Source organism: Xenopus laevis, chromosome 5L, assembly GCF_017654675.1.
Source record: "Xenopus laevis strain J_2021 chromosome 5L, Xenopus_laevis_v10.1, whole genome shotgun sequence".
Classification (NCBI taxonomy): domain Eukaryota; kingdom Metazoa; phylum Chordata; class Amphibia; order Anura; family Pipidae; genus Xenopus; species Xenopus laevis.
Genome location: NC_054379.1, coordinates 151,464,469 through 151,492,116, shown reverse-complemented (window position 1 = coordinate 151,492,116; position 27,648 = coordinate 151,464,469). Strand labels below are relative to the sequence as shown.

At 37.7% G+C, this 27,648-nt stretch overlaps 1 protein-coding gene across 4 annotated transcripts in view; it reads left to right on the top strand.

Moving 5' to 3' along the window:
• nbas.L (NBAS subunit of NRZ tethering complex L homeolog) overlaps positions 1-27,648 on the top strand; it is a 457,628-nt gene that overhangs the window by 394,098 nt on the left and 35,882 nt on the right. For all 4 annotated transcript variants that reach the window (XM_041563562.1, XM_041563561.1, XM_041563560.1 and 1 more), the window contains 2 exons: positions 1,989-2,128; positions 26,119-26,263. In XM_041563562.1, the coding sequence (XP_041419496.1) occupies positions 1,989-2,128; positions 26,119-26,263 (285 nt within the window). The remainder of the gene's footprint in view (positions 1-1,988; positions 2,129-26,118; positions 26,264-27,648) is intronic.

The following is a 27,648-nucleotide window of genomic DNA, read 5'->3' as shown; positions in this document are numbered from 1 at the left end:
CCCAGTAACTCCAATGTAGGCGAAGTATAAAAAACTAGAAAATAATATTGCCTCAATAATATAAAGCTTCATGCATTTCATACCAGAAGACACTTTATCAATCATAGCCTATGATAAAATGCTTTGCAGCACAAAACGTGTAAGGCTTTTGTGGACAATAAAATATTTTCTACTTTTTATACTTGGCCTACATTTGAGGGATTTTTTTTACAGTTCCAGCCCATTGTTTGATTTCTACAGATCATTGTACTTATATATGAGTCAAATTTTGATTTGATATCAAGCAACACATGTATCATATTAGATGCAAATATGAATATTTAATGGAAAAAAGGTGTGATAACGCTGCATTTTGATATTACCCATCAGACCCAAATTTCTAGATAAACTTCTTTTTCTTTCAATAAGTTTTTATTGATTTTTTTTGCTTCTTTTTTCCAAATCATGTTGCAAATGTCATAAGAAAAATTTAAATCTATTCACCGTTGGGCACCATAGCAGTGAGCACTGTGCATGGGTCCAATACCACGTTTCATGTATTAAAAATGTAATAACAAATAACAAAATAATTAGCATTTAATCATTGAAAAATTTGCATGAATTGGTGCCAAATCCCAATTGTTGTAATTTAAATTCTAAATATTCCCATTATAATGTATCAAAATGCATCTGGGGCTTGTCCCTGGTGATGTGCGGGTCGTGTAATACCCAACCTGCACCCGATCTGAACAAGCTCTCCCTCCACTCACGCCCACCCGAGCCAGACTTCCTGGTGCCTTGACGCCAATGACGTCACAAAAGGGGCAGGGGGAGCAGGAGCACGGCTATAAAACCGGAAGCCCGAAGCCCACAGATATTGGGCTGGCCCACACATCACTACTGAACTGAACCAGACTTGGTCCCTATGAATCAGCGTGGAGAGTTTATCGTTAAATCTGGATAACCTGATTTTTTTTTACTTGTTTTTCAGGCCCCCAAAATGTCTAGAGGTTGACCTGTTTTACCAATATTTATTCAAATTGTAAATGAATTAAAGCCTCATGGGGATCCCTATACTTCATAGGGCCCCCCTGCAGCCGCAGTGTCTGCTTCATCTGTAGCAACGCCCCTGCCTGTACGGATTGTGCCTAGGCTTTCATCATTTATTATTGCAACTCTATACATTTATTGTAATTTGCTGGAGCCTATGTTTTTATTAACATTATCCTTAATTAATGTAAACTTGCAGTATTTAAAAAGGAATAAACAACCCTTTAATGACATTCATGTTGTATTTATAAATGCATCACTGAAATGTAATTTTTGTTTCTGTTTTGATCTGAATGAGAGTAAAGGGTGTCATTGGTTTGGAAGTGTCATTTTATAATCAGTAAATAAAGTATCAGGCTGTAATTAAGTGATGCTAAAGAGACAAACTTTTGCTTTTTTTTTTTGCTGTGTTTTGATGGGGATTTAATAGAGAACAGGGCATCAAAATCGAGAAACGTAGGTCGATGGCTGGCTAGAGAATAGGATGGTTGTTAGTAATAGAGTGATGGTCCTTAAAGTCCTCCAGTTAACACAAGAAATAATGTTAGTGGCTGGATGTTCCACTTGCACATGAACCTATTAATATCTGCTCTACTGAGATTCCGCAGGTCAGCCAACCTTGAACAATGTCAAGGATTGAATAAGTGTCACCGTGGAAAATTTAGACAATCTCTGATTTTGGTAGATGCTGCCGACAGAACCTCTGCTCCTTTGGGGTTTAATTGGTTAGCCTTCTGAAGAGTCAACAAGATCACTTCTACTAAGCCTTCATTGCAACCCGTTTCTGTGAGCTGCATGAATATTATTTATCGCGTATTTAAACCTTGGCTATATTACAAACTCCGGCATCATTTATGACTGGAGCAAAAAATTACTAAACTACATGACTTTTATGTTGATATTGAATTTTAAAGAGCAGCCGAGGACTAAACTATGTGTTTTTTTTTCTTTCCTTACAGGTAGATGTGGATGACATTGAAAATGAAGAGAAAAGACACTCTCTTTTTATGGAGTTGTTGGATCTAAGTCACGATGCTACAGAGTTCCAGCATTTGGTTTTACTTTTACAAGCCTGGCCTCCCATGAAAGGTGCAGCGGTGTAAGTAATGATTTGCTGGCCTGATAACATATTTAGAAAATGAGAGGGGAACATTTGGAGCTAATCCATAACGTGTATATTAGGTACACTAGAGCATTATATCGAAACAAAGATAAAAATTGCATTTCACGAAGCATAAAGGAAGCCATTTTAGCAAATACAGTGTAATTCATTCTCTTCTGTTTCACAGACTAAATGCAACACTTGAGAATTTCTTTTTGGGTCTTTCATTTTTTTTCTTTTCAAAATGCAAAGGAAACTGTTGAACTGAGAGATGAAATGGAATTTTAAGTGCAAGAGGGCTTTTGTATTCATTCTTATAAAAATGTGAAAAAACATGTTACACAAGGCGGTATTAAATGAAAGACAATACATCACCTCCTAAAAGGAGCCGTTAAACCTTGTATTACTGGAATAATAGGGATCTTGTGCTACTAGGATAGGATAACTAAAAAATTATTTTACATCCAGAAGAAAGGGTTTTTGTATAATGAAAGAAAATGTAATCTTAAGTTTCCGTTATATGTTAATTGTTGGATCACTAAGGGCTGAAACCATATCGGCATTATTTTCTATAAGTCACATGCAGCCATGTCTCATGTCTCATGTAACTATGTCTCATGTAACTATGACTCTAATTCTATTAAAAGCAAGAATCACATTGCAAATATCTATGCTAAGATCGTGTGCAACATGGCCATAAACATGTGGGGTGCTTGATTGTCTTGATCCGCTTGCTAAGCCTACAAAGGACATTTAACAGTCTAGCTATCAAGTTGCTACTTTGCCCAAAAAATGTTCAGATTCAAAACAATCATGCAGGGACACGTATACCGTTGGTTGATTTATATCATAGTATCAAGTTGGATGGCGTAAGGAGCCCTCCAATGTGCTCCTCTTCGCTCTGGATCCAAGATGGCAGCACCCATACTCACAACGTTACTGACACACTGCCATAGGATGTCATCATGTTGCGGTTTGGCGCAAGAAGTTTAAATAAAGAAATACCAAAGACCCAGGTTCAATGCCCAAATATACTGTCATGGCCTAAGGCACTTACGATGTTTAAAGCTGACCATAGACGCAAAGATCCTATCATACGAATCCTCGATTCGTACGATTTTTGGACCGTGTGTGGAGAGTCCCCACATTTTTCGTCCCATGGAGATCAGTCGTTTGGTCGATCGGCCAGGTTAAAAGATTTCTGTTGGCTGCCGATAATATCTGACGATTTTCAGTGGGAGACCAGCTTTTGTCGGATATAACTTTCGTATGATTGCTGTCAGGGGCAGGACATCGGCTGATCTGTTCTTTTTCTACTTTATTTAATCTGAAAGGTTAGTGGCAGGTCTGGAGATGGAGAAGTCCAATCGTTCCAGGATTCGAACGATCGGATCTTTGGGCAGCTTTAGTCGGGACCAAGGAGGAATTGCAGACAGTTGCAAGGCAGAAAAAGTCCTAGTCGCAGTTCACAAGGGGTTAAGAAGCTCAAAGTCTTAATTCAGGCAAATAGTCAGAGGCAGACAGCAATCAGCATAGTTAGGATAAAAGCAGAAGGGTCGAGAGCTAAGAATCAGTCAATACAACAATTATTGGGCACCAAGGAACTCCCTCCAAAAGAACCTATATTCGGGCATTGAACCTTTGGCGTCTCATCATTTCAAATTTTCACACCAAACTGACGTCATTGTGAATCCAGCTCAAAGAGGAGCATGTCAGAGCGCTCCTTACAGATGATCCATGTGTGGCCATGCATATTTCTGCCTTGATTGCTGTAAAATTCTTTGAGTCTCACAACTTTGCTAGATTTGCAAAGTTGGATTAGGACTTGGTTTAATATTTGGCTGAATCTGTTGTAGAGTATTTGTAATTTGGCTTAATCCAAAAATGTTATGGATTTGACATTGAGCCCTTGAGTATTCTTGCCTTAGCTCTTTGTTCCTTGATCATGAGGTCATGAAAAATGCCTAAAACCTCCATCCTTCTAATACTTAATAGTGTGATATCAGCAATGATATATAATCATTATACAGATGCAGCCACTTTGGTTTGTCTGTTTGACACAGAATAACTAAACACAGATATCCCATTTATCTCATTTAACACAGAAAATTGCGTCACAACATCCCATCTAATTAAAGCATTCACCATTGTTCACAATGGTGCTTTGGTATGCTAATGAAAAGGTTAAATGCATTAAATGAGTTAAGATGACTTTAGATAACGCAGTTTCTTCAATTAACCATGAGTCATGACGCATTTATCTCACAAATCCAAGTGGCTTCATCTGTATAACACACATGTTACTGATGCAGAGCTGGCAAGCCTATGAATAAGTCCCTTGATTATCATATGCGGTTCATGTGTAAGGCTTTTTGTGAATGTTTTCTTCTTTTTTTTTTTTTATACTTTGGACTGTACTGTACCTCTACAGTGCTCCACTCTCCTCAGTTGAAGGGTTAGGGCTTGGCACCCAAACTCAACACCTATACTGGTGAGCTTCTCTACAGCTTTAAATATCTGGTCTTTTCTCTTTTTCTATATAAAGAAGGAGCCACACTAAAGAACCGTCCTGAATCTGTAATTAAGTTTGGACCACCTGCCTTGGAGAGGTAGGGTATTTAATAGGACCATTTCATGCAGGGTTTATATCACCTTTACATTCCTGAGATGATTTATCTATAGTAAAAGGAAAAACCTAAATCTGAAGTGACATGTACAAATAAAATAACACTGCTTCATTTATTGGTTGACACAGTGTTCATAGTGACAGATGATGCTCAACTCTTATTAGGAAGTAAAGACTTTAAAAGGGTGAGCGGGTTAAATGATTTCCAACAAGGAAAGTGAGAAGAACATCTGCTTTGTCCCTTGTCTTTTTTTTCTGCTGTTTACTAGAACCTGCAGTGATTTAAAGCGAGCCTTTTTTGTCTGCACTTTATGCCATCAGCAATCATTCAACCTTTTATCTATGCTTCAAGGTGAGCGCTGGAATTAACTTTCTTTATGGGCAACTCAGCACGAAGTGCCATCCTTCACTTGTCAACTGTGGGGTGGGAGCTGGTTACTAACTCCTTTCATTGAAAGTTTCTTCATACCATTGATCTTCTCTCTGTTTGAACTAAGGAAATGGACTCCCTGTAGGGATTATAAATGCTTACTTGTCCTAGATGTTAAGGGGCAGTTTCCGTTAAAAAACTAATTACTGTATATTGTGCCCTTTTCGAGTACCGGGCTCTGAACAGTCCAAAAAAAAAAAATATCCATCTCCATGCTTTGTCGTGGCACAGTCTAGTCTGGCTGTTTGATGTAAAATAAATACAATTCTGAGGCTTTTTATCTGTGAGCTGCTAGAGAATAATGTTTCCTTAGCTGCATTTGATGTTCTAAAGGACTTTCCATAAAAAGAAACCGCAGAGTATATTCTGTTTCAATATCATTCTCCACTGGATTACTCAGAATTCTCATTATCGGGAGATGATCAATGTGCCTGTAGGATACATTAGCATTGTTTGCATACCAGCGCCAGCAAGTGGAATACAAAACTACCGATGTAAAGATCTGTCAGGCATGTAAATGAAACAGTTGAGTTTTCTGACTCCATATTCAGCCAGCCATTTGCTGTACTGATTTGACACTGGGTTTCTAGAAATAATAGCTGATCCCCTGTGGCCAGTAGAGCCCCATTTCTTGGGAACAGGCAGGGAAAAGTCATTATGATAAAAATGCCACTAAACTGAAGTGGCTGTTTAATAAATCTGTTTTATAAGTAGTCTTTAGTGTTTTTCTCCTGCTGTTTTCTAGCTACTTAATGAGTTGTGAGTCCTTCAACCAAATATTTCTTGCTGCAAACAACTCAAGGCAGCCAGATATGAGCTGATTTTATACTGTATCCCAGTGATCCCCAACTAGTTTCTCCTGAGCAACATGTTGCTCACCAACCCCTTGGATCTTGCTCCCAGAGTCCTCAATGGAGGTGCTTATTTTTTAATTCCTGTTTGGACGCAAGTTTTGGTTGCATAAAAACAAGGTTTACAGCAGTAAACCTGCCAGTCCATATAGTTGCTATCAAATAACCAATCACAGCCCTTATTTGGTATCCCCAGGAACTTGTGTCACTCCCTAACTATTTTTACATTTTAATGTAGCTCATAGATAAAAAAAGAAGTTGGAGACCCCAGCTGTATCCTATTAATAGGCTGTTGGCCAACCAGATGGATACTGCATGTACCTTTCTATTGTTACATTCATACAGCCTGACCAATCAAATTGTCAGGAAAGGAAGGGGACCTACGTTTCCTCTTCATCTATGGATGCACGTGGCCCTAAGCAACCATTATCTATGATAATATGATTATATTGGTACATGTATGGCCAGCTCCACTTGGATTTTTAACCTCTGGTCTAACCAAGAGATCCCATCGTGAGTCAGGTATTGTCTTGGTGCCAAACAGCATAACTGGTTTTAGGAAAATAATGATGGATTCAACTTTTTTATATCTTATATAGAAAAATAAAGCTATTTGTGAGAAAGGATTGATTAAGCATTTGCTACATTTTGGGTGCCTATTTCTAGCTATGGCAGTTTCCCTTCAGCCCCAGTAGCCCTCATGAGGTAGACTAAAAATGCATATGACAGCATTCTGTAACAGTGTCTAAGCCAAAGTCGTATTAAGATGTGTCAGGAGTTGTAACTGAGCTACAGATGTTGGACAATAAACTGGATGTCCCTAATTTACATTTTACTTGTATCCAAGCAATCCTGCATTGCCCGAGGCCATGTCTTCTCTAACTGCCATCCTGGGAACAGTGCAGAAGAGCCTGCAGCCACCTTCAGCCTACTGATGAACGGCTGCTTGTATTTCTGTTATTGTTTTATTTGTACAGTAAAGGTCACGCGCTCAGAATTTTATGGCAGAATTATCACTGACATTAGAGGGAACAGAAAGACTGCAGATTCAAAAATAATTTAAAAAAAAAAGCCCTAGTTATTTCCCTCTTTGTTCCAAGCAATTTAGCTTTAAATAATGATAGAAATGCAGGCATCCTTGTTATAGTTACACTGAAATATTATCTGTTATCTAAACATGACTGTGTTTATCAGTAAAGCTCGCTTAGTATGTAAGGGCGTTATACCCACATCTTTTATAATGTTTTGTTTCACACAAACGGTTCTCTGTCTCCAAATACCCAATAAGCTGATAGGCTGAAATAAATTAGCTATTTATTGCAGACACAAGTCTTCAGTGCTCCTCAATTCTCAATACAGCACTCTACCCATGATCCTCCAGTGTCACAACTATCACTAACTTAAGGTCCATTAATCAGGCACTCTGCTATTGTTTATTATAGGGAATAGCCTTCTTACTAGTAATCTACTACCAGGTACCATTCCCCAGCTGGTCAGATCTTCCCTAGGTACTCTTCCAACCAGTCACCACCCTGAGTAAATCCTTTCAGTAGTTCCGTCCATCAGATATCCTCAGAGAGAGAGGAAATTCATGGCTTCTTCGTGGTTCATCTTTACAACTTCTTACAAATGGATTCCAACCATGTCATAGATTCCAATCATAATCTATATGTTCATAGTTTGTACAGTATTTTGTAGAGTATTTATAAATCTAGTCCTAAGCAGTAAATATCAAAGTAAAATGTACAAAGTAAAATGTACAGACATCAATTACACTCAGTCAAGAAAAGGGGAGAGCAAGAAAGCAAAATATTAATTTAAATGAAAAATAAAGCAAAGCTTTGTAGTTGGCCAAAGTGTCTACTTGGCTACTCTTGGCTGGTGGGTGTGGGGGAGGGGTGCTCAACCACATATATTAGTTAGGCTGGCTAGAATAATTCCATTAGGTTGAGGATCCCATAGAGCTGTGGATGCAGGAATCTCCCAACAGATCTTAACCTAATTTGATCCAATTAGCACCCCATGGACCACAAAATTGATTCAGAGAATAGTATATAAGCTCAATTTATATGTGAATGTGATATAAAAATTAAATGGAAGATTTATTGGTGCTGGGATACAGTGAGTACACTGGTAGCCTTTGGCCATAAATACCCATATTTGTTCGACATGTTTCTCCAGCGTTGCTGCTAGCTGTCTTTAATTAGAAATTATGATTCAGCCTACTGGGACTTCAGACTCAGTCCAGGCACTTGGTATTTAGCACCTAAAGTCAGTGTGAACTATATAATAACTTTAGTTGTTTTCTTCAGATCTTGGTTTCTAGTTTCTCTAGTTTCTACATTGTATTATCTTTTTTTCTTTGCGATCTGCTACTTAGTCTACTCATAGATTTTCATTTAAAATTATATTATATCAAGTTTATAGAAGTCACTGGTAACTATGCCCATTGGAAACACAAAAAGCTATCAATATGGCATCTACAATTCCAACAGTAATCTATTCCTTCATATTTGATATTATTTGATGACGTTTTAGCTCAAAACTGTTTTTTCTTGACTCAGTAGATGATAACCGAATCAACTAAATAAATAATGTAATATACAGTAAAACATTATACTTTAAATATTATCTGATATAGTAATGCTCCTTATAAGATCTTCAAATAAGCTAACGGAGCCATAGCAAAAAAAATGTATTTAAAAATAAAAAAAGACCATTTTAGACAACCAATGTGCTCAGTATGTCATGTCTAACCTCCCAGGGTGCATATGGTTTGACAGGCCTACCAACCCAGTCATACTCACCACCTGCACTGTCCTTAGAGAGAAATCGGTTTGATCACTTCGTCTTACTTTCCTTCCTTTGTACAATTTTTAGGCACTTGACAAGTTAAAGCAAATTTATACTATTCAGCTCCAAAGTATAATATTCCCAGCTTTTCTTAAAGTGGACCTGTCACCCAGACACAAAAATCTGTATAATAAAAGTCCTTTTCAAATTAAACATGAAATCCAATTTCTATTTTTTATTTAAGCATTCATAGCTGTTGTAAGCTCATTTACAAATCTCAGCTGTCAATCAAATATTGTCTGCGCCTCCTCTATGCCCGTGGCATAGAGGCGGGGCAGACAATTACTTTCACTTTCCATTCAGCACTTCCTAGATGTCACTGCTCTCCACACATTCCCCCATTCTCTTTACCATATAACTGTGTGGCCAGGGCATGGGGATGGACATTGGGTCCCCCATTCTGGTGCACAAACAAAATTCTGAGATGACACAAGACTTGCCTTAATAACAGTGTGCACAAAATGGCTGCTGCCTGCTTGCTATAATTTTGAAATCCCAGACTGAAGGAAACAAGATTCAAATAATTTATATAGTGTAATTAAAGTTCATTTTGCTTGACTAATCTGATAAAATAGGATTTTGAATAATTTTTTTGGGTGACGGGTCCCCTTTAAAGGCCTTCTTTGGTTTCTTATAGTAAAGATAATACTAGTATCCTTTATTTTTATAATGATGACACAATCATATAATGGTGAATAAAGTCCCGTGGTCAACAACCGGCGTTTTCTTATTCTCACACACAATTGATTCTTCCATTTCATGCCCCATTTCTGAGAGGTCATGTTCTCAATTTGCCCTGGGGAAGATAGTTATTCTTATAACCAGGAAAAGAATTTGAAATATATTCTGTACAAGGACATAACTACTGTATAAAGGTTATTAATGTTGTAACAGATAAGGGCTTTGGGAAAACCTGCAGTGGGACTGGCCCCTAGAGGCTGGGGCATTTTTCATTATAGTCTTTTTCCCGCAAGCCATTGGCTCTATTTTTTTTTCATTAAATAATTAATTTAGTGAAAATGGCTTTATTTGTTAGACACTCACGTTCTCTTTCTTTTTTAGGGTTTGTGTTGAACATACCTTTAACCTATAATTTTAATTATGAAAAATCAGCTGTGTGGTTTGCAGAGCTTTAAAAGGGGAACAAAATTAAAACTTCACCTTCTCTTTAACTTCAGGTTTCCTGCAAAGTACTTCATAAGATTATCAATGCAAAGGTAAACACCCCACATAATAGACTTCTGCTTACTGTATCTGTTTTTGCAGAGCTCATTATATATTTGAACTATACATGAACGCAAAACAATTCTGTTTAATAATAAAAAATATAACATATTAAATCAATAGATAAAGACATATATATATACTGTAGGTGTATGTTGCCCCATTTGCATTTTATACCTTAGTTTGAAAATTAAAAAAATCACATTCGCATAATCATATATATATTGCATTATAGACTTTTTTTAGTACAGTGCACACTGTATTCTGCGTTTCATATATTGTTGCCAGTCTCTGCACTCTGCGTCAGCTCCCCTGATAAATATAGTGCTGACTGCTTTAATCCCATGCGAGGAATTTGTACAACACTGTTTCCCCAGGGTACACGTGCTCATTAATTGGGCACAAATAGGTGCGCCTACTATTTAGCAAGAGAACAAAATGCAGTTTAACTTCATATCTTTTCTCCATCTCTTGCATATTTACAATAAACCATGATTGCCCTTTAATGTATTTGCTTATTTTCCATCAGTTTAGTTTTTATATTCAAAAGTTTCCTAGTGAACCATAAAAAGTGCTTTTGCTGGGGATATCTTTCATTGAGAAAGGATTTGGGGATTTTTGTGGACAGCAAGCTATTTAACTCTATGCAGTGGCTATTAAAATTGTTGCTATAGCAAACAATGCCTCTTTTTTGGTCCATGGTAAGGTCTCGCCTTGATTATACAGATGTGGTTTTAGGCTCCAGTCTTTAAAAAGGATGTTATTGAGCTGGAGAGAGTTCAGAGATTTACAAGTAACCTGGTAAAAGGAATGGATGTATTAAAAGATGAGGAAAGACTGTCAAGGTTGGGGTTGTTTTCTCTAAAGAAAAGGCACTTGTGAGGGAATAACTCTTTACAAATAGACTAGACGATGTTATAGACAGATAGCAAAGATCAACAAGCCAGAGGCCACCCATTTAGACTTGAGCTTTCATTTGAAGCTACTTAAGTAGTTCTTCTTTACATCGAGGGCAGTAAGGTGGGGGAATGCCCTGCTGGGGAATGTTGCAATGGCTGATTCAATTAATGCTTGGCTTGGGTGAATTCTTGGACAAGTATATTATCCAAAGCTATTGTGATCTTAAATTTTACTGTTAGTTTAGTACTAGTCTATATATAGTTTATATATGTGAGTGTATAGGTAGGTCTATATAAGTATGTGTACATATATGCACAGGGATTTATTTGGAGGAGTTGAACTTGATGGACTTTGGTCTCAAATGAACTATAAAGCTAATTCTCAATTTTAGAGTGTTAACAAATTAAACTTTTAATACACTTAGAAATGCTTTGATTCAGTCAGCTTCTGCTGAGATTTGTTTTTAAACTACTGTGGTATGCTCATAAAATGCCATTTCTTTCATCACAATGAACATGGATGACCGGTATCTATTGTAACAGTTTTTTGTTTTTTCAAAGTTCCGCTTATAGTGAAAAAAAAAAAAAGTAATTATAAGGCTTTTTCAGTATGTTGGTTCATCTAAAATTGCACATTAAACGGCCGTCAGGACATAACATTTAGATGAGATAAACTGCATTTTAATTCCAGGGTCACAGCGCGCTTCCACAACTATAAAAAGTAAGGAAAAATTATTTAAAACCTCCCTGAAACAAGTATTGGTTCTCTGAGATACTGCCTGCTAGGTTTCTCAGCTAAAAGAGACCTATGGAGATGATTTGAGGGAAAAATAGCCTTGCTAATACCTTAGCATATTTTGAGTGCTGCTTAGGGAATGTATTTTCTTATATCCCAGTTAAGATTATTAGTAATTGCCACTCGGAGGATGCAGATGGCGAATCATGGCAAGAGATGAAACGGGTTGAGATACTTTCCATCCTATCACTAGGAACAGCTTCCTTATTGATTCCTGCAATGTGCATTCCTTACATCTCAGTTATGATTGCAGGCATTAATTGTTGCGGTTAGATAATATATATCTATAATAGTGTAATTGGGTGCACACATTTGAAGAAGTATTCATTATAAAATAAAGATGTACATGATGTAAATTATATTACATTTTTTTTCAGGACCATAGCAGGATTGTTCATGTCAAGGTTTTTATCCTGTCTTGTAATGCCCTACAAGGTTTTAAGAAAAGTAAATATATTGTAGCCATTTATTAGAGCATGTAAATATTAAAGAGGCAGATCTTGTTACATATGGGCCTAGCTATAATCAAGTAGACAACTACAGATTAAAAACAATAAGTAGCATTTAGAAGTGTAAAGGCGGCCATACACGGGCAGATAAAGCTGCCGATGTTGATCCTTTAGACCAATTCTGCAATCTATCTGCCCATGTATGGGGGTTGCCGACGAGTCTTCCCAATCAATATCTGGCTACGATATCGATCAGGAAGGTTTAATTTTTCCGCCGACCGGCGGAGGGCTATATCGAGATTTAACACATGCTTTACGCTATTTGGCGCCTACACCCGGCCTGGACTGGCAATCTGTATATTCTGGCAATTTCCAGAGGGGCTGCTGTAAAATGCCAAAGCCGGTCAGGACCTCTGTGTACTTGAAATGCCAGGGCCTATTTTGTATCCCAGTCCGGACATGCTTCCACCTCAATGGGTATACAGTTGTTTTAATGCTCCCAATTGTTTTAGTCTATTGTTGGTTACTTCATTAAACTAGGCCCATATAAAATGAAGGGGGGGAGGGACGGTAAAAGCTTCCTATGTGGTCACTTCAGAATGGTCAAAAATCCACATTAGTCATGCAACAGTCCACTGTAGGCCATCATTTATGATATGACCATTTGCTCAACAATCAGTGCTTTTGTCGACTATACCCAAAGATCCGATTATATTTGTCTTAGGGGATAAGATACCTAGGATCACAACTCCAATGCAGAGACTGGCAAACTCTATTCGATCAGCAGCTAGATGCTGCATAGCCAGTAAGTGGAAAGGGACATCCCCACCATCAGAACAAGAGTTGTCAAATCGGATCCGCTATGTAAGACGGATGGACTTTTTAACGGCCCTGCATAATGACACAGTAGACCACTTTAATGGCATATGGAGTAATTGGGATGTCACCCAGGAAGTGATTTCTAGTTGACACGTTTAGCTTCCCATACTACTTTCTTTATGTCTTGCCAACCAGATCTAGATCACTATGCGAACCACCTTGCTCTATCTAACCAGGGTATTCTGTATTATGTATGTTATTTCTTGTACTCAGAAACTCATTTGTACGTGTAGCCGTGTTGAGTTTTATGTTTTTTGTTCTTATACTGCTTCCAGATTCTTGTGTAAACAGCACTACAAGATAACACATTATGAGTGATTGTTAACAGGGGATAACTTTCATCTGTGTTTTATACAGTAATGTACTCTTATGCACACTAAGATATATTATGACAAAAGTGAAAATGCTGTACACTTCTATGAAAATATTTTATTTTTGTTTAATAAAAATATTTTGAAAAAAACAACAACAATCAGTTCAGCCCATTGCATGGGTGAACAAATTAAGCCCAGTTCAGCTCATTCAGCAACCTCACCAAGCAAATGGATCTGGCAGTTTATGGCCACATGATAAATGGCTGTAACGCATTAATTACTCTGATTAAAGTCCCAGAGACTGCTGTCTATGTTAGCTATACTAATCAATTTATTTGGACAGCTTTAGAAGTACAGGTATGGGACCTGTTATCCAGAATGCTCGGGACTTGGGGTTTTCCGGATAGCAGATTGTAATTTGGATCTTCATTCCTTAAGTTTACTAAAAAAAACATTTATACATTAAAGAAAACAATAGGCTTGTTTTGCCTCAAATAAGGATTTATTATATCTTATAATGGATCAAATACAAAGTACTGTTTTATTATTGCAGAGAAAAAAGTTTTAAAAACTTGAATCAATTGGATAAAATGGCGTCTATTTGGAGATGTCCTTTATGTACTTCGGAGCTTTCTGGATAATGGGTTTTCTGATAATGGATCCTCTATCTGGTGATCCATTTGATTTATGATATATGTAAACTTTGTTTTTTAAAGCTAGCCCATCTGTGTGTTAATTGGCCAGACCCTACTGGTTGGAGGTTTTAATTACTTATGTGCAATTAATCTACTTTATGTAGATCAACATAGGTCAGTGTAATAGACAGCTTTAAATGCCAAAGATGACAATTGTTTCTGACTTCTTCTCGCAGTTTAAGGGTGGTGGCACACGTGGCGTTTTCGGGGAGTGGTCGCCCGGTGACAAATCTCCTTTTCTTCGGAAGACTAATCTCCCTGAAAAGGCCTTCCCACCCACAATTCACATTCTTGCCGACGGGAAGGCATTTCGGGGAGATTAGTTGCACTCAGATCGCTTCATTCTCCAAAGTCGCCCGAAGTTGCCTCACGAGGAAACTTTGGGCGACTTCAGAGAACCAAAGCGATCCTAGTCGCCCGAAGAACACTAGATTTGTCGCTGGGTTACTAATCTTCCCGAATCTGAACGTGTGCAACCACCCTTAAGCTATTTCCCAAATGTATTATTGTCACTACTATAAAGATATGCCCATTCTGAAATAACAATCAATTTGGACATACTTTGTGTGTTAAAGTGCACAGTGAATAATGAATTGTGGATACAAGCAGGTTGTGCTTTTGCTTTACAGTCAGACTTATACATAATGTGAAATTAACATTATTGTGGACTTTTGTAGACTTTGTTTTTGATTTATTCGTGACTCAAGCTAGGGCATGAATAAATCACAAACATTTTTTCACTACATCAGAGTGCTGCTCAAATATTTTTTGGAGTGTCAACCAGGTTAAGTAAAAACTCAAGGGGGCAGCAATAGGCTATTCAGGTTAGAGCAGTCACTTCGCAGAAAGGAAAAAAATATATTTTCACAATAATAAGTGTTTACTGAATCTGAAATTCATTTTTAAATTTGATTCACATAATTTCACCCCCAATTGAATCCTTGTCTACCGGCTTTATTGGCTGGATTCTATCATCTCACTTGTGACTATTTTTCTAAATTAGTTGGCTATTCCACTCACAGCAAAATAATAAAGATATATAATATTCTACAGATACCTGATGTATATTTTTATCTACTTTATCCGAGTACTTATCCCTAAAATAATTGAGGAATTCTCAAACTGCTAACCTAAAGCCTTTTTAGGAATTCTATACAACAGCAGTTGACAGTTGACAGAGTATGTATGTGGACATCTGTTATACCTTGGGTAGCCATCAAATACTGTTTTATTTCTTCTTTAAATATCAACATTGCACCCGCAGAGTCATGACAAAAGGTTCTGACACCCAAGGTGAGAAGAATCTAAAAACAGTGCAGTTCTAAAGCATGTGAAAATTCAATGCTCACTTAAGAATTACTCATCCTTTCTAGTAATGGCTTTAAAAAAGTAATAATTATAGGTTTGCCATTACTAGCGATGTTCAGTTTGGTAAAAAATGTGCAAATTTACGGAGAAATTTGTGAAATGGCGAAAAATTTGCAAAATGTTTTGTAGTCAATGGGCGTCAAAATAATTTTGATGCGCTTTAATTTTTATACGCGCGACTATTTGGTCTAAGTGCATTAAAGGAGAATTCAACCGTTTAGCAAAAAAACCCCTATCCCAAATCCCACGTAGACCACTCTCCCTCCTCCCCCCAGCCTTAGGGAAATGCCCCTAACTTTTTACTTACCCCTCGGAGCAGATTCAGGTATTGGAGTTCCACGCAGCCATCTTCCGGGTCTTCGGTAAGTTGAGACGGAGACTGCGAAAGCGGCACATGCGCAGTTGGAGCAAGTTACCGGTTTGCAACAGCTGCGCATGCGCCGAAATGGACGGAAATTACCGAAGTGCCGTAAGAAGACACGAAGAACCGGAAGATGGCCTGAATCTGTGCCGAGGGGTAAGTAAAAAGTTAGGGGCATTTCCCTGGGGGCAGTTAGGCTGGGGGAGGAGGGAGGGGGGTCTACGTGGGGTGGGGGGTACGTTTTTTTTTTTTTTTTTGCTAAACGGTTGAATTTTCCTTTAAAGTCAATGGGCATGCGAATAATTTTGACGTACACTGCAATTTTTATGCATGCGTCAAAATTGTTGCGTCACTTTTTTTTTGATGTGGCAGATTTTTCACCAGGGAATTGACGCCGCAGTTTTGCAAATTAATTTGCTTGCGGCAAAACATGGAAATTCACTGCAAATTTGTGACATGAGCCATTACCTATACAACACATGTTGAGATTCATTGTTTTGTTTACCTCAGGATTTTCCTACCTGGATAAAAAAATGTGAGTTGTTGAAATACCACACAGAGACTGATGCCATGTAAGGTGTCAGAAACAAATATTATAAAATGTCTATAGAATAGCTTTTGTCAATAAAATAATGCTATGGTGTTTCCATTTACCTACATATCCTATGCCTCAAGTGGAAAAATATTTTAAAACGTATGAAATAAATGTTATAAGAAATATCTGGGCTTAATAGACATTTATTCCTCTTATAAGAGAAATGCAGAATTTACCTTCAGGGTCAGAAACGTTAGATAAAACTGCCCTTATTCAACATGTCATGATTTGTTTGTTTTCAGGATATATTTACTGCTTTGTGTTGGTTTTTCTCTTGGGTAGTGCAGAAATAAACAATGAACACCACAAAGCTTTCAGGAAGTATTCCGGAGAAATGGACTGGATTAGAAATTTGAATGCGTTGGAATGCCTTAGAGCAGAGCTTCTCAAAGTAGGAGACCAACATTTGGCCCAAACATATGTGGCAGAAGCAACAAATCTATGAACTAGTCTCTCTTTCTTCTGTGTTGAAATCTAGAATAGTACGTCTAAAACATTTTGATTTGTATTTCTAAGACAAACTACAATCCAGTTAGTGCACAAAACTTTTATTATGAAAAACAATGTTAGCCCAAGGTGAGAAAAAGTCAAGAATACAATTTGTTTTAGTTGAGCTGTAGGCCACATTCTTCAGTTAGGCCTGCTCGATCTTTACAAGCTTGAGTTGCCAAGACCTGTCGTAAGGAGTGTAACTCGCCCTGGTGGTACAGTGGTGCGGTGGGGACGCTCCTATTCCCGTGTACATCCTTCCCCTTAGTGTGCGTGCGGTGCGCACTTCCGTGTTTTATGGCGCATGCGCGCTGGTGCAATGATGTCAGCGCGCAAAGGCGCGAAATTTGAAAGTATTAAAGGGGTATTTCACTGTGTTGTCATTTGCCCGTGATAGGATTGTTATCCTGGTGCTCCTTAGCCTTGTGCTTTCTGTTCTTGAACCTTGATCCTGTTGTTAATCTGTGTTTGACCCTGCCTGTATACTGACTACTCTGAACTCTGAATATTGACCCAGCCTGAACTTTGACCACTCTTTGCCTGATCCCATCTGCCTGATTGATACCCGGTTTTGACCCTTGCCTGCCTGACAATTCTGTTATCCGCCTGCCTCGACCTGGCCTGTCTGACCATCCGCTTGCCTTGACCTTTGTACCGTGACCTTCGGCTTAAAGACTCTGCTAAACAACCGTGCCCCTTCGCCAGCCAGAACATCTCGCCTTGCACCTCTCGTTAAGTCCAGGTGGCACCCAAGTAAGCTGAGGGCTCCTCCCGAAGCCCAACGGTGGTCACACTACTGGTGAAGCCGAGCCGAGACCAGGGTGCTTGGCACTTGTTCTGGTTCTGGCCGTGACACCTGTCCATGTGCTCATTTGACATCAATGCCACATGCGCTCCACAAATCTGGTCTGGGTTGCAGGCTAAAATGAATGAAACCCTTGCTCAAGGGTCTTTTTTGTCTTTTGATGTATTAGAATACTAAGGAGATTGTGTAGCTTTGTATTATGCCCTTTGAAGTGTTGAAGAAAAGAGCACTCAGGAGATTATGTGTCTGTGTTGGTTCTCCTTTGAAGTATGACAGCCTAGGAGGTTGTGTAGTTGTGTGGCAGAATGTTTGCTAGTCTGATGAAACAATCACACAACCTGAGCAAGTCTGATGAATCAATCACACAACCTGAGCAATATGCATAGCCTTAAGCAAAAGCTTATAGCACACTCCAATCAAAGAAAGTATAAAACTGCTAATTTATAATTCAAAAAGTCGATCAAATTCAGTTTTTTCAAGAACCTCTACTGATTAATTCGGAAGAAGACCTTTCGCTTCCCCATAACACTAGTTGCCTCGTCATTCCTAGCAATGCCCAGGTTTGATGGATTGATTCTGATTTCATTGATAATGAATACTAGTTTTCATGTCTCAGAGCACTAACACCTCCATTTACTTAAAATGCATTTAAATTATTCTGTCTTCTAACATGTTTCTGCTTGGTGCAAACAATAAAGACATTTAAAACAAAAATGCATTTAAAATGATTTATAGAGGCTGAATTTGAGTTCTGGAAGTTCTTTCTGTGTTAGATGTACAAATAATACAGTAGCTGTAGCAGCTGGTGGTCAACTTGAGCTTGTAGGTTAGTCCAATCGATGTATAAAATCGCAGCTGGTCAATTCTACCATGTGGGGTAGACAGAGCGGTCACAGTTTCTCTTTGTTTTGTGAATTTTACATCTCTGTCTATAAAAGCATCAACCCATTTTTAAAGTGGGCTTTTATAGAGAAAATTCACCAAAACGATAATTTGCAGGGACATCGCCAATTTACGAAAAGGCGAAGTCGGACAGTTCCCTTGCGAAAAAGCTCAGCACTAGATACGTTTTTGCACCGTTTCGCCAGATTCATTTTCACCATGTTCTGGCTGTCGAATTAATAAGATAAAGCTGCTTTCTCAACATTATTATGTCAGTGACATCATATCTTGAATGCCAAAAAAAGTCATAAAAAAAGACACAATGCTGATGTTTTTTCATATTTTAATGTGGAATTATGTTTACAAGTTGTAACTGTCAAGTATATCTTATTTACTCTTTTTTTAACCATTAAACATTTGTTTTAGGGTGGGCTCATTCATGTCTAGGACAATAGAGGATCTCTCTGGTCTTTATTTTGCTTCCTTGGACATTTTTTAATAATAAGTGGCCACTTCCAGCAATTTCACCAACACTCACTAATAAAGACATATATATGATCGGTATGTACCCGCCATATTTAAATTGACATCAGCATAGGTGTGTTAACGATGTTTGCTAGGAAGAAAGTAACACTAGAGAAAATGCGATTAGAAACATTTGCACTGACAAAGTTTCCCAGGCTAAAGTACGCCAGCGTTAATTTGTCAAGATACTTTGATAGATACATGCATTTGCCGCAAAATAGCATCTGACGATGTTGTGCAAAGTTTCCCAAAGTGAAAATTCGCCCTTTAGTAAATTTGCTCCAGTGATGTTGATGTCTGCTGTGTATCTATGGCACTTTCTGATATCTGGTATAATTCTAGTTTGTGCCTAATATGTGGTGTTTTCCTAGGTTTCGTTCAGCCATGGCAGAATCTGCAAGGAGTTTGTATGTTCTTCCAGTGTTTATATGGTTTCCCTCTGAGTACGCTGGTTTCTAGCCGTATTAAAAGTGACCTCAGTGTATGAATATGATAAGGACCTTATATTAAAAGCTTTACTGGGGCACTGACTCAACGTAAAGTTCTACAGAATATGTTGGTGGTATATAGATAAAGGATAATAAAAATATGGGTGCTATATTTTGGTTTCAGGGTAGCCATTCAAATGGTTAGAGGACGACAAGGTGCTCCAGAATTAGTTGTAAGGTTACTCACCAAACAGTGAAAGTGGTCCAGGTGCACCAGCCCCAGCTTCGGGGAGCGGTACAGCAGAAGATAAAGAAGCAGTGCTGACCGGCACTCAAACGGATCCACAAGACCAGAGATACTCAGTTAAAAGATAAATTTATTGGCAGAAAAATTTAAAATATAGCTTCATCTCCATCCACCCTACGCGTTTCACACCTTTCAGGGTGCTTAGTCATGGGCTCAAATGACAATCACAGGATATGAGCATTTATACACAACCCAACCAATCAAAAAAAAGAAAAAGAAAAACAGAACAAAAAACCTTAAAGAGACAGTACCTCTAAATTTCTCCAGAAAGTTAGATATTACAGAGGAGTATTAAAATCATTTTGTGTATCTATAAAAAGTATATGGGAAAAAAAAATAGAGAAAGTAGTAGAAAAATGTAGAAAAATACAAAGAATATAAAGTATATTGACATACATAATATTTACAGAGAATGTATCGGACAGAGAAATATATATAAGTATAAAATACCCATATATACAAAATATACTCTCTCATGTTCAGACAAATTATTAAATTGAATAGGGACATCATAGACAGTTTTTCACGAGTAGTAGCAAGTTACATCAAATTCAGAATTCATACCAGAAGGTATTCTAGTTTTAAGATTGAAAATCCAGTGAACTTCTCTCCTAGACAGAATTTTAGATATATCTCCACCTCGACAATTAAGATTTATCTTTTCTATACCTTAAATACTGAAAAAATTCAGATCCCCAGAGTTACATAAATGAAAATGTTTTGAAACGTTAGTTTCTTTTCCAATTCTAATGTCAGACATATGTTCTCGAATTCTCTCTTTCAGTTTACGTGAGGTTTTTCCTATGTATTCGGGTAGGGTAGCCATGTCAGTTGTAAGATGCATTCTTACAAAAATGGTATTTGTGCAGAAAAATAAATATTTAATACATATTATGTGGCATTTTGTGAATTGTTTTGTACAGGCATGGGACCTGTTATCCAGAATGTCTGGGACCTGGGGTATTCCTGGAATTTAATGGATATTTCTGTAATTTGTATCAGCATATCTTAAGTCTACTAGAAAATCATGTAAACATTAAATAAACCCAACAGGCTGGTTTTGCCTCCAATAAGGATTAATTATATCTTAGTTGGGATCAAGTACAAGCTACTGTTTTATTATTACAGAGAAAAATAAAAAATTTAATTATTTGGATAAAATGTAACTATGGGAGATGGCCCCTCTGTAATTTGGGCTTTCTGAATAATGGGTTGCTAGATAACAGATCTCATACCTGTATTGTTTTTAATTATAATACTTGCAGATTCATTTCAAAACCCACATTATTTTACGGAAAACAACATTATTGCACTAATTCTCATTGAGATTGCAACTTAGGGATGTACAGTATTTTCCTCTTCTCTATAATATACTGGTACTGTTGATATGTAGCTAAGCGGTAACATGTCAGGCTTGCCCTTATTAATGTCTGAATTCTGCAGTGTGCATTTGGGATTTTCCATTTCAGAATTTTATCCGTGACTTGGTATTACCATTTTCATTTCCTTCCCTTGCTCCTTGTATATTTGGCTTTTTGTGCATTCAGACAGTTTTTGCTCGGGGCTCTGAAAAACATCACTTCCTACCAGGAGATATCAGCTGTATCAGTCTATATGAGGAATTTTATTTGAATGTGTGGGTATATGATGTACCCCCTCAGTGTAAAGAAGAGTGCAGGTCAAACATTATACACATATACAAAGGACTTGTAGGAAATTTAGTTCTTAGACTTACTATAACCCCAAGCAACAATGATGCATCAAGAAATATCAAATTCTTGCAGTCTCTGTTTTATCAAATCATATGAGCAATGTAGTAGCCCATTGTCCATTTATACTATGGGGCAGGTTTCTAACTTATGTGAATTTTTTTACTCTAATAAATTTAAATGTACTCAAAACTCGAATGTTATCTGTAAGAAAAAACTTGAACGTCTAAAATTCGAACAAATATTACTGAACCGAAAACTTGAATCGAATTCGAATGAAACTCGATTTGAGTTTTTCTCCAAAAAAACATGAATGTCAGGAAGGCAATTAACATCTTCAAATGGGTCAACGGACCTCTGCCATTGACTTGTAAATGAATTCGGCAGGTTTTAGGTGGCAAATTCTGTTTCTATGGTGGAGGTGTGATAAATCTCACATTCTTATTCCTATTCTTCTGAATTGTACATGACTAAAGTATGCTTCGATACCGATTCAATCCCCAAACACCCCATAAATCACACTCCAATCACAGAATTTTAATTGGTGAAAAGGCCACAGCTTGTTTATTAAATAACCTTTTGCATTCACTTATTTTATTTAACTCCAAAACATACGAGCATAAAATAATACTGCATAACATTTTGACATTTTTGTGTAAAACCAGGAGCAGCTGAAGGCTGCACATAACATTTAACAATGTTTACATAACTTAGCAAACCCTTCTTAATCAAAAACCAATTAACCAGCCTAAGGCTAAGACTCCACCACCTACATCCTCACTTACGGTGCCTCCTTGCCCACTAAGCCTCGCCCCAGGCCTATCCAACCAACCTCCTTTACCTTCCAGCCCCTCTTTTTGGCTACCCAGTACGGAAGCCCCACTATGCAAAAGCTGCGACGGAACCTTATACACCCCCCATCTTAACAGGGCGGGAGGGAGGGACGTTGTTTCCCCTATGCTGTCTCCAGGTAATATGGATTCCCGCACTTTCCCTTATTTAAGGGTTAAGCCCTGCCCTCTCTTCCCACTACAACTCCCACAATGCATTTCACCACTATTCCCAACTTTCCTCTACTCACACCTCAGTCATGCGCCCCTTCCGCTCCACCTGTCCCAGGCTCACTTTTTGGGCTTCTTTCTTAGTCATAATTTAACACTGATATAAATAATCCAGGTAATGCGTTTTTATTACTATTTTGCTAGGTTTCCAAGCCATAGAAGGCGTGTAGTGTTTTGTTGATGAGCTGTATTTAAACAGGGCTGAGAAGTCTTGACAAAAGCATATTTAAAAAAAAAAAAGAATTCTGACATGCAGTTTTTATCTGGTGAGACGAATAAACACGTGTCCAAATATAAAATACTATCTGCAGTGTCTCAAAGAATGCAGTTCAGTGGAGCGAAGAGCAACATGGCACATAAAAGCCTCCGTACACTGAAGCGTAGGATGATCCGGATTTGGCTTTCTCTTTCTGTTCATGCTTAAATAGTAAGAAGCCCTAGACCCTCAACAAATATAGTGTTAACAATGATAGAGTAATTGACAGAGACAGGGCTTCATGGGCTGGAGTCCAACAGTCCCCTTCTTAAAACTGACCTGGTGTAGGAGGCATAGGACCCATGCAATTGTACTGAGTCCCATCATTTTAGACTGATCAAGTGATTCTTGTTTCCAGAATAGGACTAAACATTCCTGTCGTCACCCCCATTGAGGGACATGTACGGCATACAGTGAGTTCTTAGTTCTTTTAATGTATTTTATGGGCCAGCCCTGCCAGTTAATTCTTCAAAAAATCCGACCGTTTTTTTTTCCATGTGAAATGTTTTTATTAGCCTCAAATAACAAAGCTTCCACAAAAAAATTCTGAATCAAGGCTAAACCATAAATTAGGTGGGCCTGGTGGGGTCGGTATGTATCTGAGTTTTAACGCTATTTAAATAAAATATTTTTTTACTGAAAAAATCCTCGGGACAGTTATCTTTTGATAAAAGAATTTTTTGCATATAATTGCCTGAGAACTGGGGCGATTCCCTTAGACTTAACTAAGTTGGAAATCAGATGTGGACTCCCAATTGATGAATAATAAACCATAAATTGCACATTATTAAGTGTGAAATTTAAAAATATCAAATTTTAAAGTCACATGATTTGTTAATTGGACTAAATCGATATGCCAAGGGTTTGGCCAAAACCCAAGACAAATTTTAAATTTGGTGCTTTGCTAGTATAGCTTAATTTGGTTCTTCTCCCAATATGTTATAAGGCTGCCCATTAAAAAAGTGGTAAAAACAAGATAAAAGTATGGTCAGCTAAATCTGGCTCTGACCAACTAGGCCTACATTTCTTTTTTTTGGTCAACCATCTATTCTTTGAAAAAGATGAATCCTTACATGCCAACTCAATTAGTCATTGATTGACGAGAGAAAAAACAATAAGGGGGTCATTCATTAAAATACGTATCTTTCTGATTTTTTTTAAATAAAAAAAGTCCAACTTAACTAGAATCCACAATTTACTTTTATTTATCAATATAAAACCATGAAAAAATAGGATTGACAAAAACACGACTTTTCTGGATTGTCGTGCGAAAAATCCAAATAATTGCAAATAGGACCTCTGCCATTGACTTCTACAGCACCTCGACAGGTTGAAGATGGAGTATTTTCAGATTCAGACTTCAATAAATAAACCCCTAAGTGTTACATTTTATGTATCTATATTGGTGTACCTTTGTAGCACTTACCCACTATAAGTACACTATCTCCTGCAGATATGTGTCTTTTTACGGTACTTTGGGCTGAGGAACGTGCCTCAGCCTTCTCATAAAAATACACATTTTCAGACTCTTGAACCTACACAGATTTTGTCTGTAAAACAATGCTGTTTTCAACACTTTTTCTTTTTTATTTAGTCTTTTTCATCCTCCTGACAATATAGAAATATTGATTTAAGACTGACATAGAGAAGCAGGATGAAAAGATGGTTGATTTAGCGGCGGAAAACCTGACATAGTAAGAAACATTTCTTGAGCTGAGCCTTGTGCTTTTGCTGTTAATTCTTTGTTTTGGAATGTTGCAGTGTTCTTCATGGGAATTGAGATTTATTCCATTGGTTGCCCCACTGTAAACCATGACCTGTTTAATGAGTGCAGGGAGCGGCTTTCTAGTCAATGGCAGGATACCCAAAGGCTGGACAGGACCTTTGAAGAGGATTATTTTTAATATGGCCTCCTGTGCATATTAAATACATCATTCATGTTTTTATATAATGTTATTTATATAGCATTTGGCCTGCAGAGCATAAACTGATATCCATGCACTACTGTATAGAAATTTAGAAAGCAAGGGATTATGGGAAGAATTCGGTTCTATGTCAGCTTTATTGATGGCTGAACCTTAAATAGTTTACAATTAAATGTAAACCTTAGAAAGGTACCCTTTAGTGTAGAATATGATATGGGAAAGCTGGCAATGTATAATATGTTGAAGAGCCCAGAAATGTGGTCTAGAAATTAACACATAAATATAGATATATAATTTTACATATTAGTGATGTGCAGGTCGATAAACATTCGACCCAAACCTGGCAGGCACCTCTGTTTATAGACCTGTGCCCACCCTACCCAACTCTTATGTCACAAAAGGGGGCAGGGCAAGTGTGCACCTATAAATGGAGGAGGATGGAGCCAAAATCTGGCAGAGTAAGGTTGTGGCTGGGGAGAGTGGAAGAAGAACTCAAGCCGAACCCAACCACAAAACGTGTGTGTAAGTTGGCTCGAACCCGCCTGTCCTGCGGTTATCGGACAGGTCAGCACATCACTATTACGTCTAATGCAGTTTCATCAAAATTTGTGCAATTGTGCATGGACTTTGTTGCAAATAAAGCACTATTGCTCTCAATAACATCTGTCATTTCCTGTGTTCACTTATGGTGTTTGGCGTGAGTGATGTGTGCACCTTATTCTTTTACAGCAGCTGAACTGCGGCAATTGATGCAGGGTGCTGGGTGAACTGTGGAGCAACCACATGGTGCTGAGGTGGTGGTAGCTCCAGGGTAACCTTCTTCAATAGGCGCAGCAGTGTGTCATTCGGAATGGAAGACAGAAAGGGTTGATCGGTGCCAAACGCTACTTCTCATATGTCATCTATTGCTAGATTGGTTGCACAAATGTCTTGCCACTTCTACAAAAACATGGGAGAATACTTTCAATTTGTTATAACTAGGCCCTCTCTATATTATAGAGATAAATGACCTGCTCTGGGTTGGAAACTATTAGGTGTCATGTAGTTTTTAAAGAAATACAGACCACAACATTATTGACTGTAGATACATATTTATATCTGTGAATAGTGATAGGTGATTCTGACATGTTTTGCTTTACCAAAAATTCACCAAAATGTATTGGTATGCAGGCAACAAAATTTTTTCGACGCACGACAAATTGCGCCCATCGCTATCTGTAAATGGTCTCAAGAAATACAAATCTTTTTCTCTCCTTCCAGCGTGTCCTCTGAAGGAAACCCATGGGTAAAACTGGTGAATGCGATGCTCTCCAGCTGTGATGCAGAGCACAAAGAGGAAACATCCAACGAAATCCTCAAAATATGTCGTTCTCTATACAACTCTAGGCATATGCTGTCTGTAGAGGTGAGTTCTAATACTGGTGGCCCTTTGTGCTTTTTATTATTTAATGAGAAATCTGCTTTTACAGTATGTCTATATAGTTATAATTAATTATCCATAGAACATTGATAACAGCTGCAATTAATGGAGGCACATTTATCAAAGGTCAAGGTTAGTGAATGATGTTTATTAAAGCTACTGCAAGTTAATCAACTCTCCAGCTGATCTGGAATTTAACATCTCCATTTACCTTCTACCAAGAAAACATAGGAATCTACTGGAAGTAGATATTTTCATTTTGGGATATAACCCATTTTTGTCTGGGGTCAACAAGGACTGGTTAGATTTGAGGAAATTACTGTGGACGTTCAAGTATCGTTCCTTGGATCAAGCTTGATTGTAATGAACCCCTTTTGAGATGTTTTTCAAATACGATGAAACTTGTGACTATTTTATTGATTGGTGCAATGGAGATGAAGTGGAAATTATGCTAGATAATTCAACTCAACGACATGATTATTTGTTAATATGCTCCATGGATACAGTTACATGAGTTTGTGCTTCTTTACTGCTTTCTGTTAGGAAGTAGTGACAACCTTAATGGAATAGTATAAACTCTTCACATCCAAGCAGATGGCTAATAAAGGTAGTGTCAGACAACTATATCACCCTTCTATTGACCAAGAATATGGATAGGATTTATTTCAGCAGTATACCACTTTGCTCAACCTGAGTGCAATGAATTGGGTTTGTGCTTTCTGCCTCTTGTTTTATTCACGAATGATACTAAGTTAGTATTGTAAAATGATTGTATCCATTGTATAGCTTGGGAATGCAGTATTGGATATTTATTGGACTGCATTATCTCAGCAAGTGCTCCAGTGCCCACATAAGAACAGCTTTAAAAGCAAGGTGGCTGTTATTTTATCCACTTGTCGATCTTCGAGGGAAATTGCTTGTACTGTATAACAAGGAGATATGAGAGAGGATATTCTTAGGAGACCTGCTGGGAGAGGTCTACTTTAGGTAAATGGTTTAGACTGAAAGTTTCATGGGGTAGAGACTCTGGGTTACTGAGTTGCTTAAAGTGCAGCAGCAGTAAGAGTTGATGATAGTTATAATACACGTATTGGATTTATTATCCAGAATGTCGTTATCCAGAAAGATCTGAATTACTGGAAGGCCATCTCCTACAGACTATATTTTAATCAAATCATTCAAAACTTTTTTCTCTGTAATAATAAAACAGTAGCTTGTACTAAGTAGCTCAATTTAATATAATTAATCCTTATTGGAGGCATAACATTCCTATTGGGTTTAATTAATGTATAAATTATTTTTAAGTAGACTTAAGGGATAGAGATCCAAATTACAGAAATACCTGTTATCCAGAAAATCTCAGGTCCTGA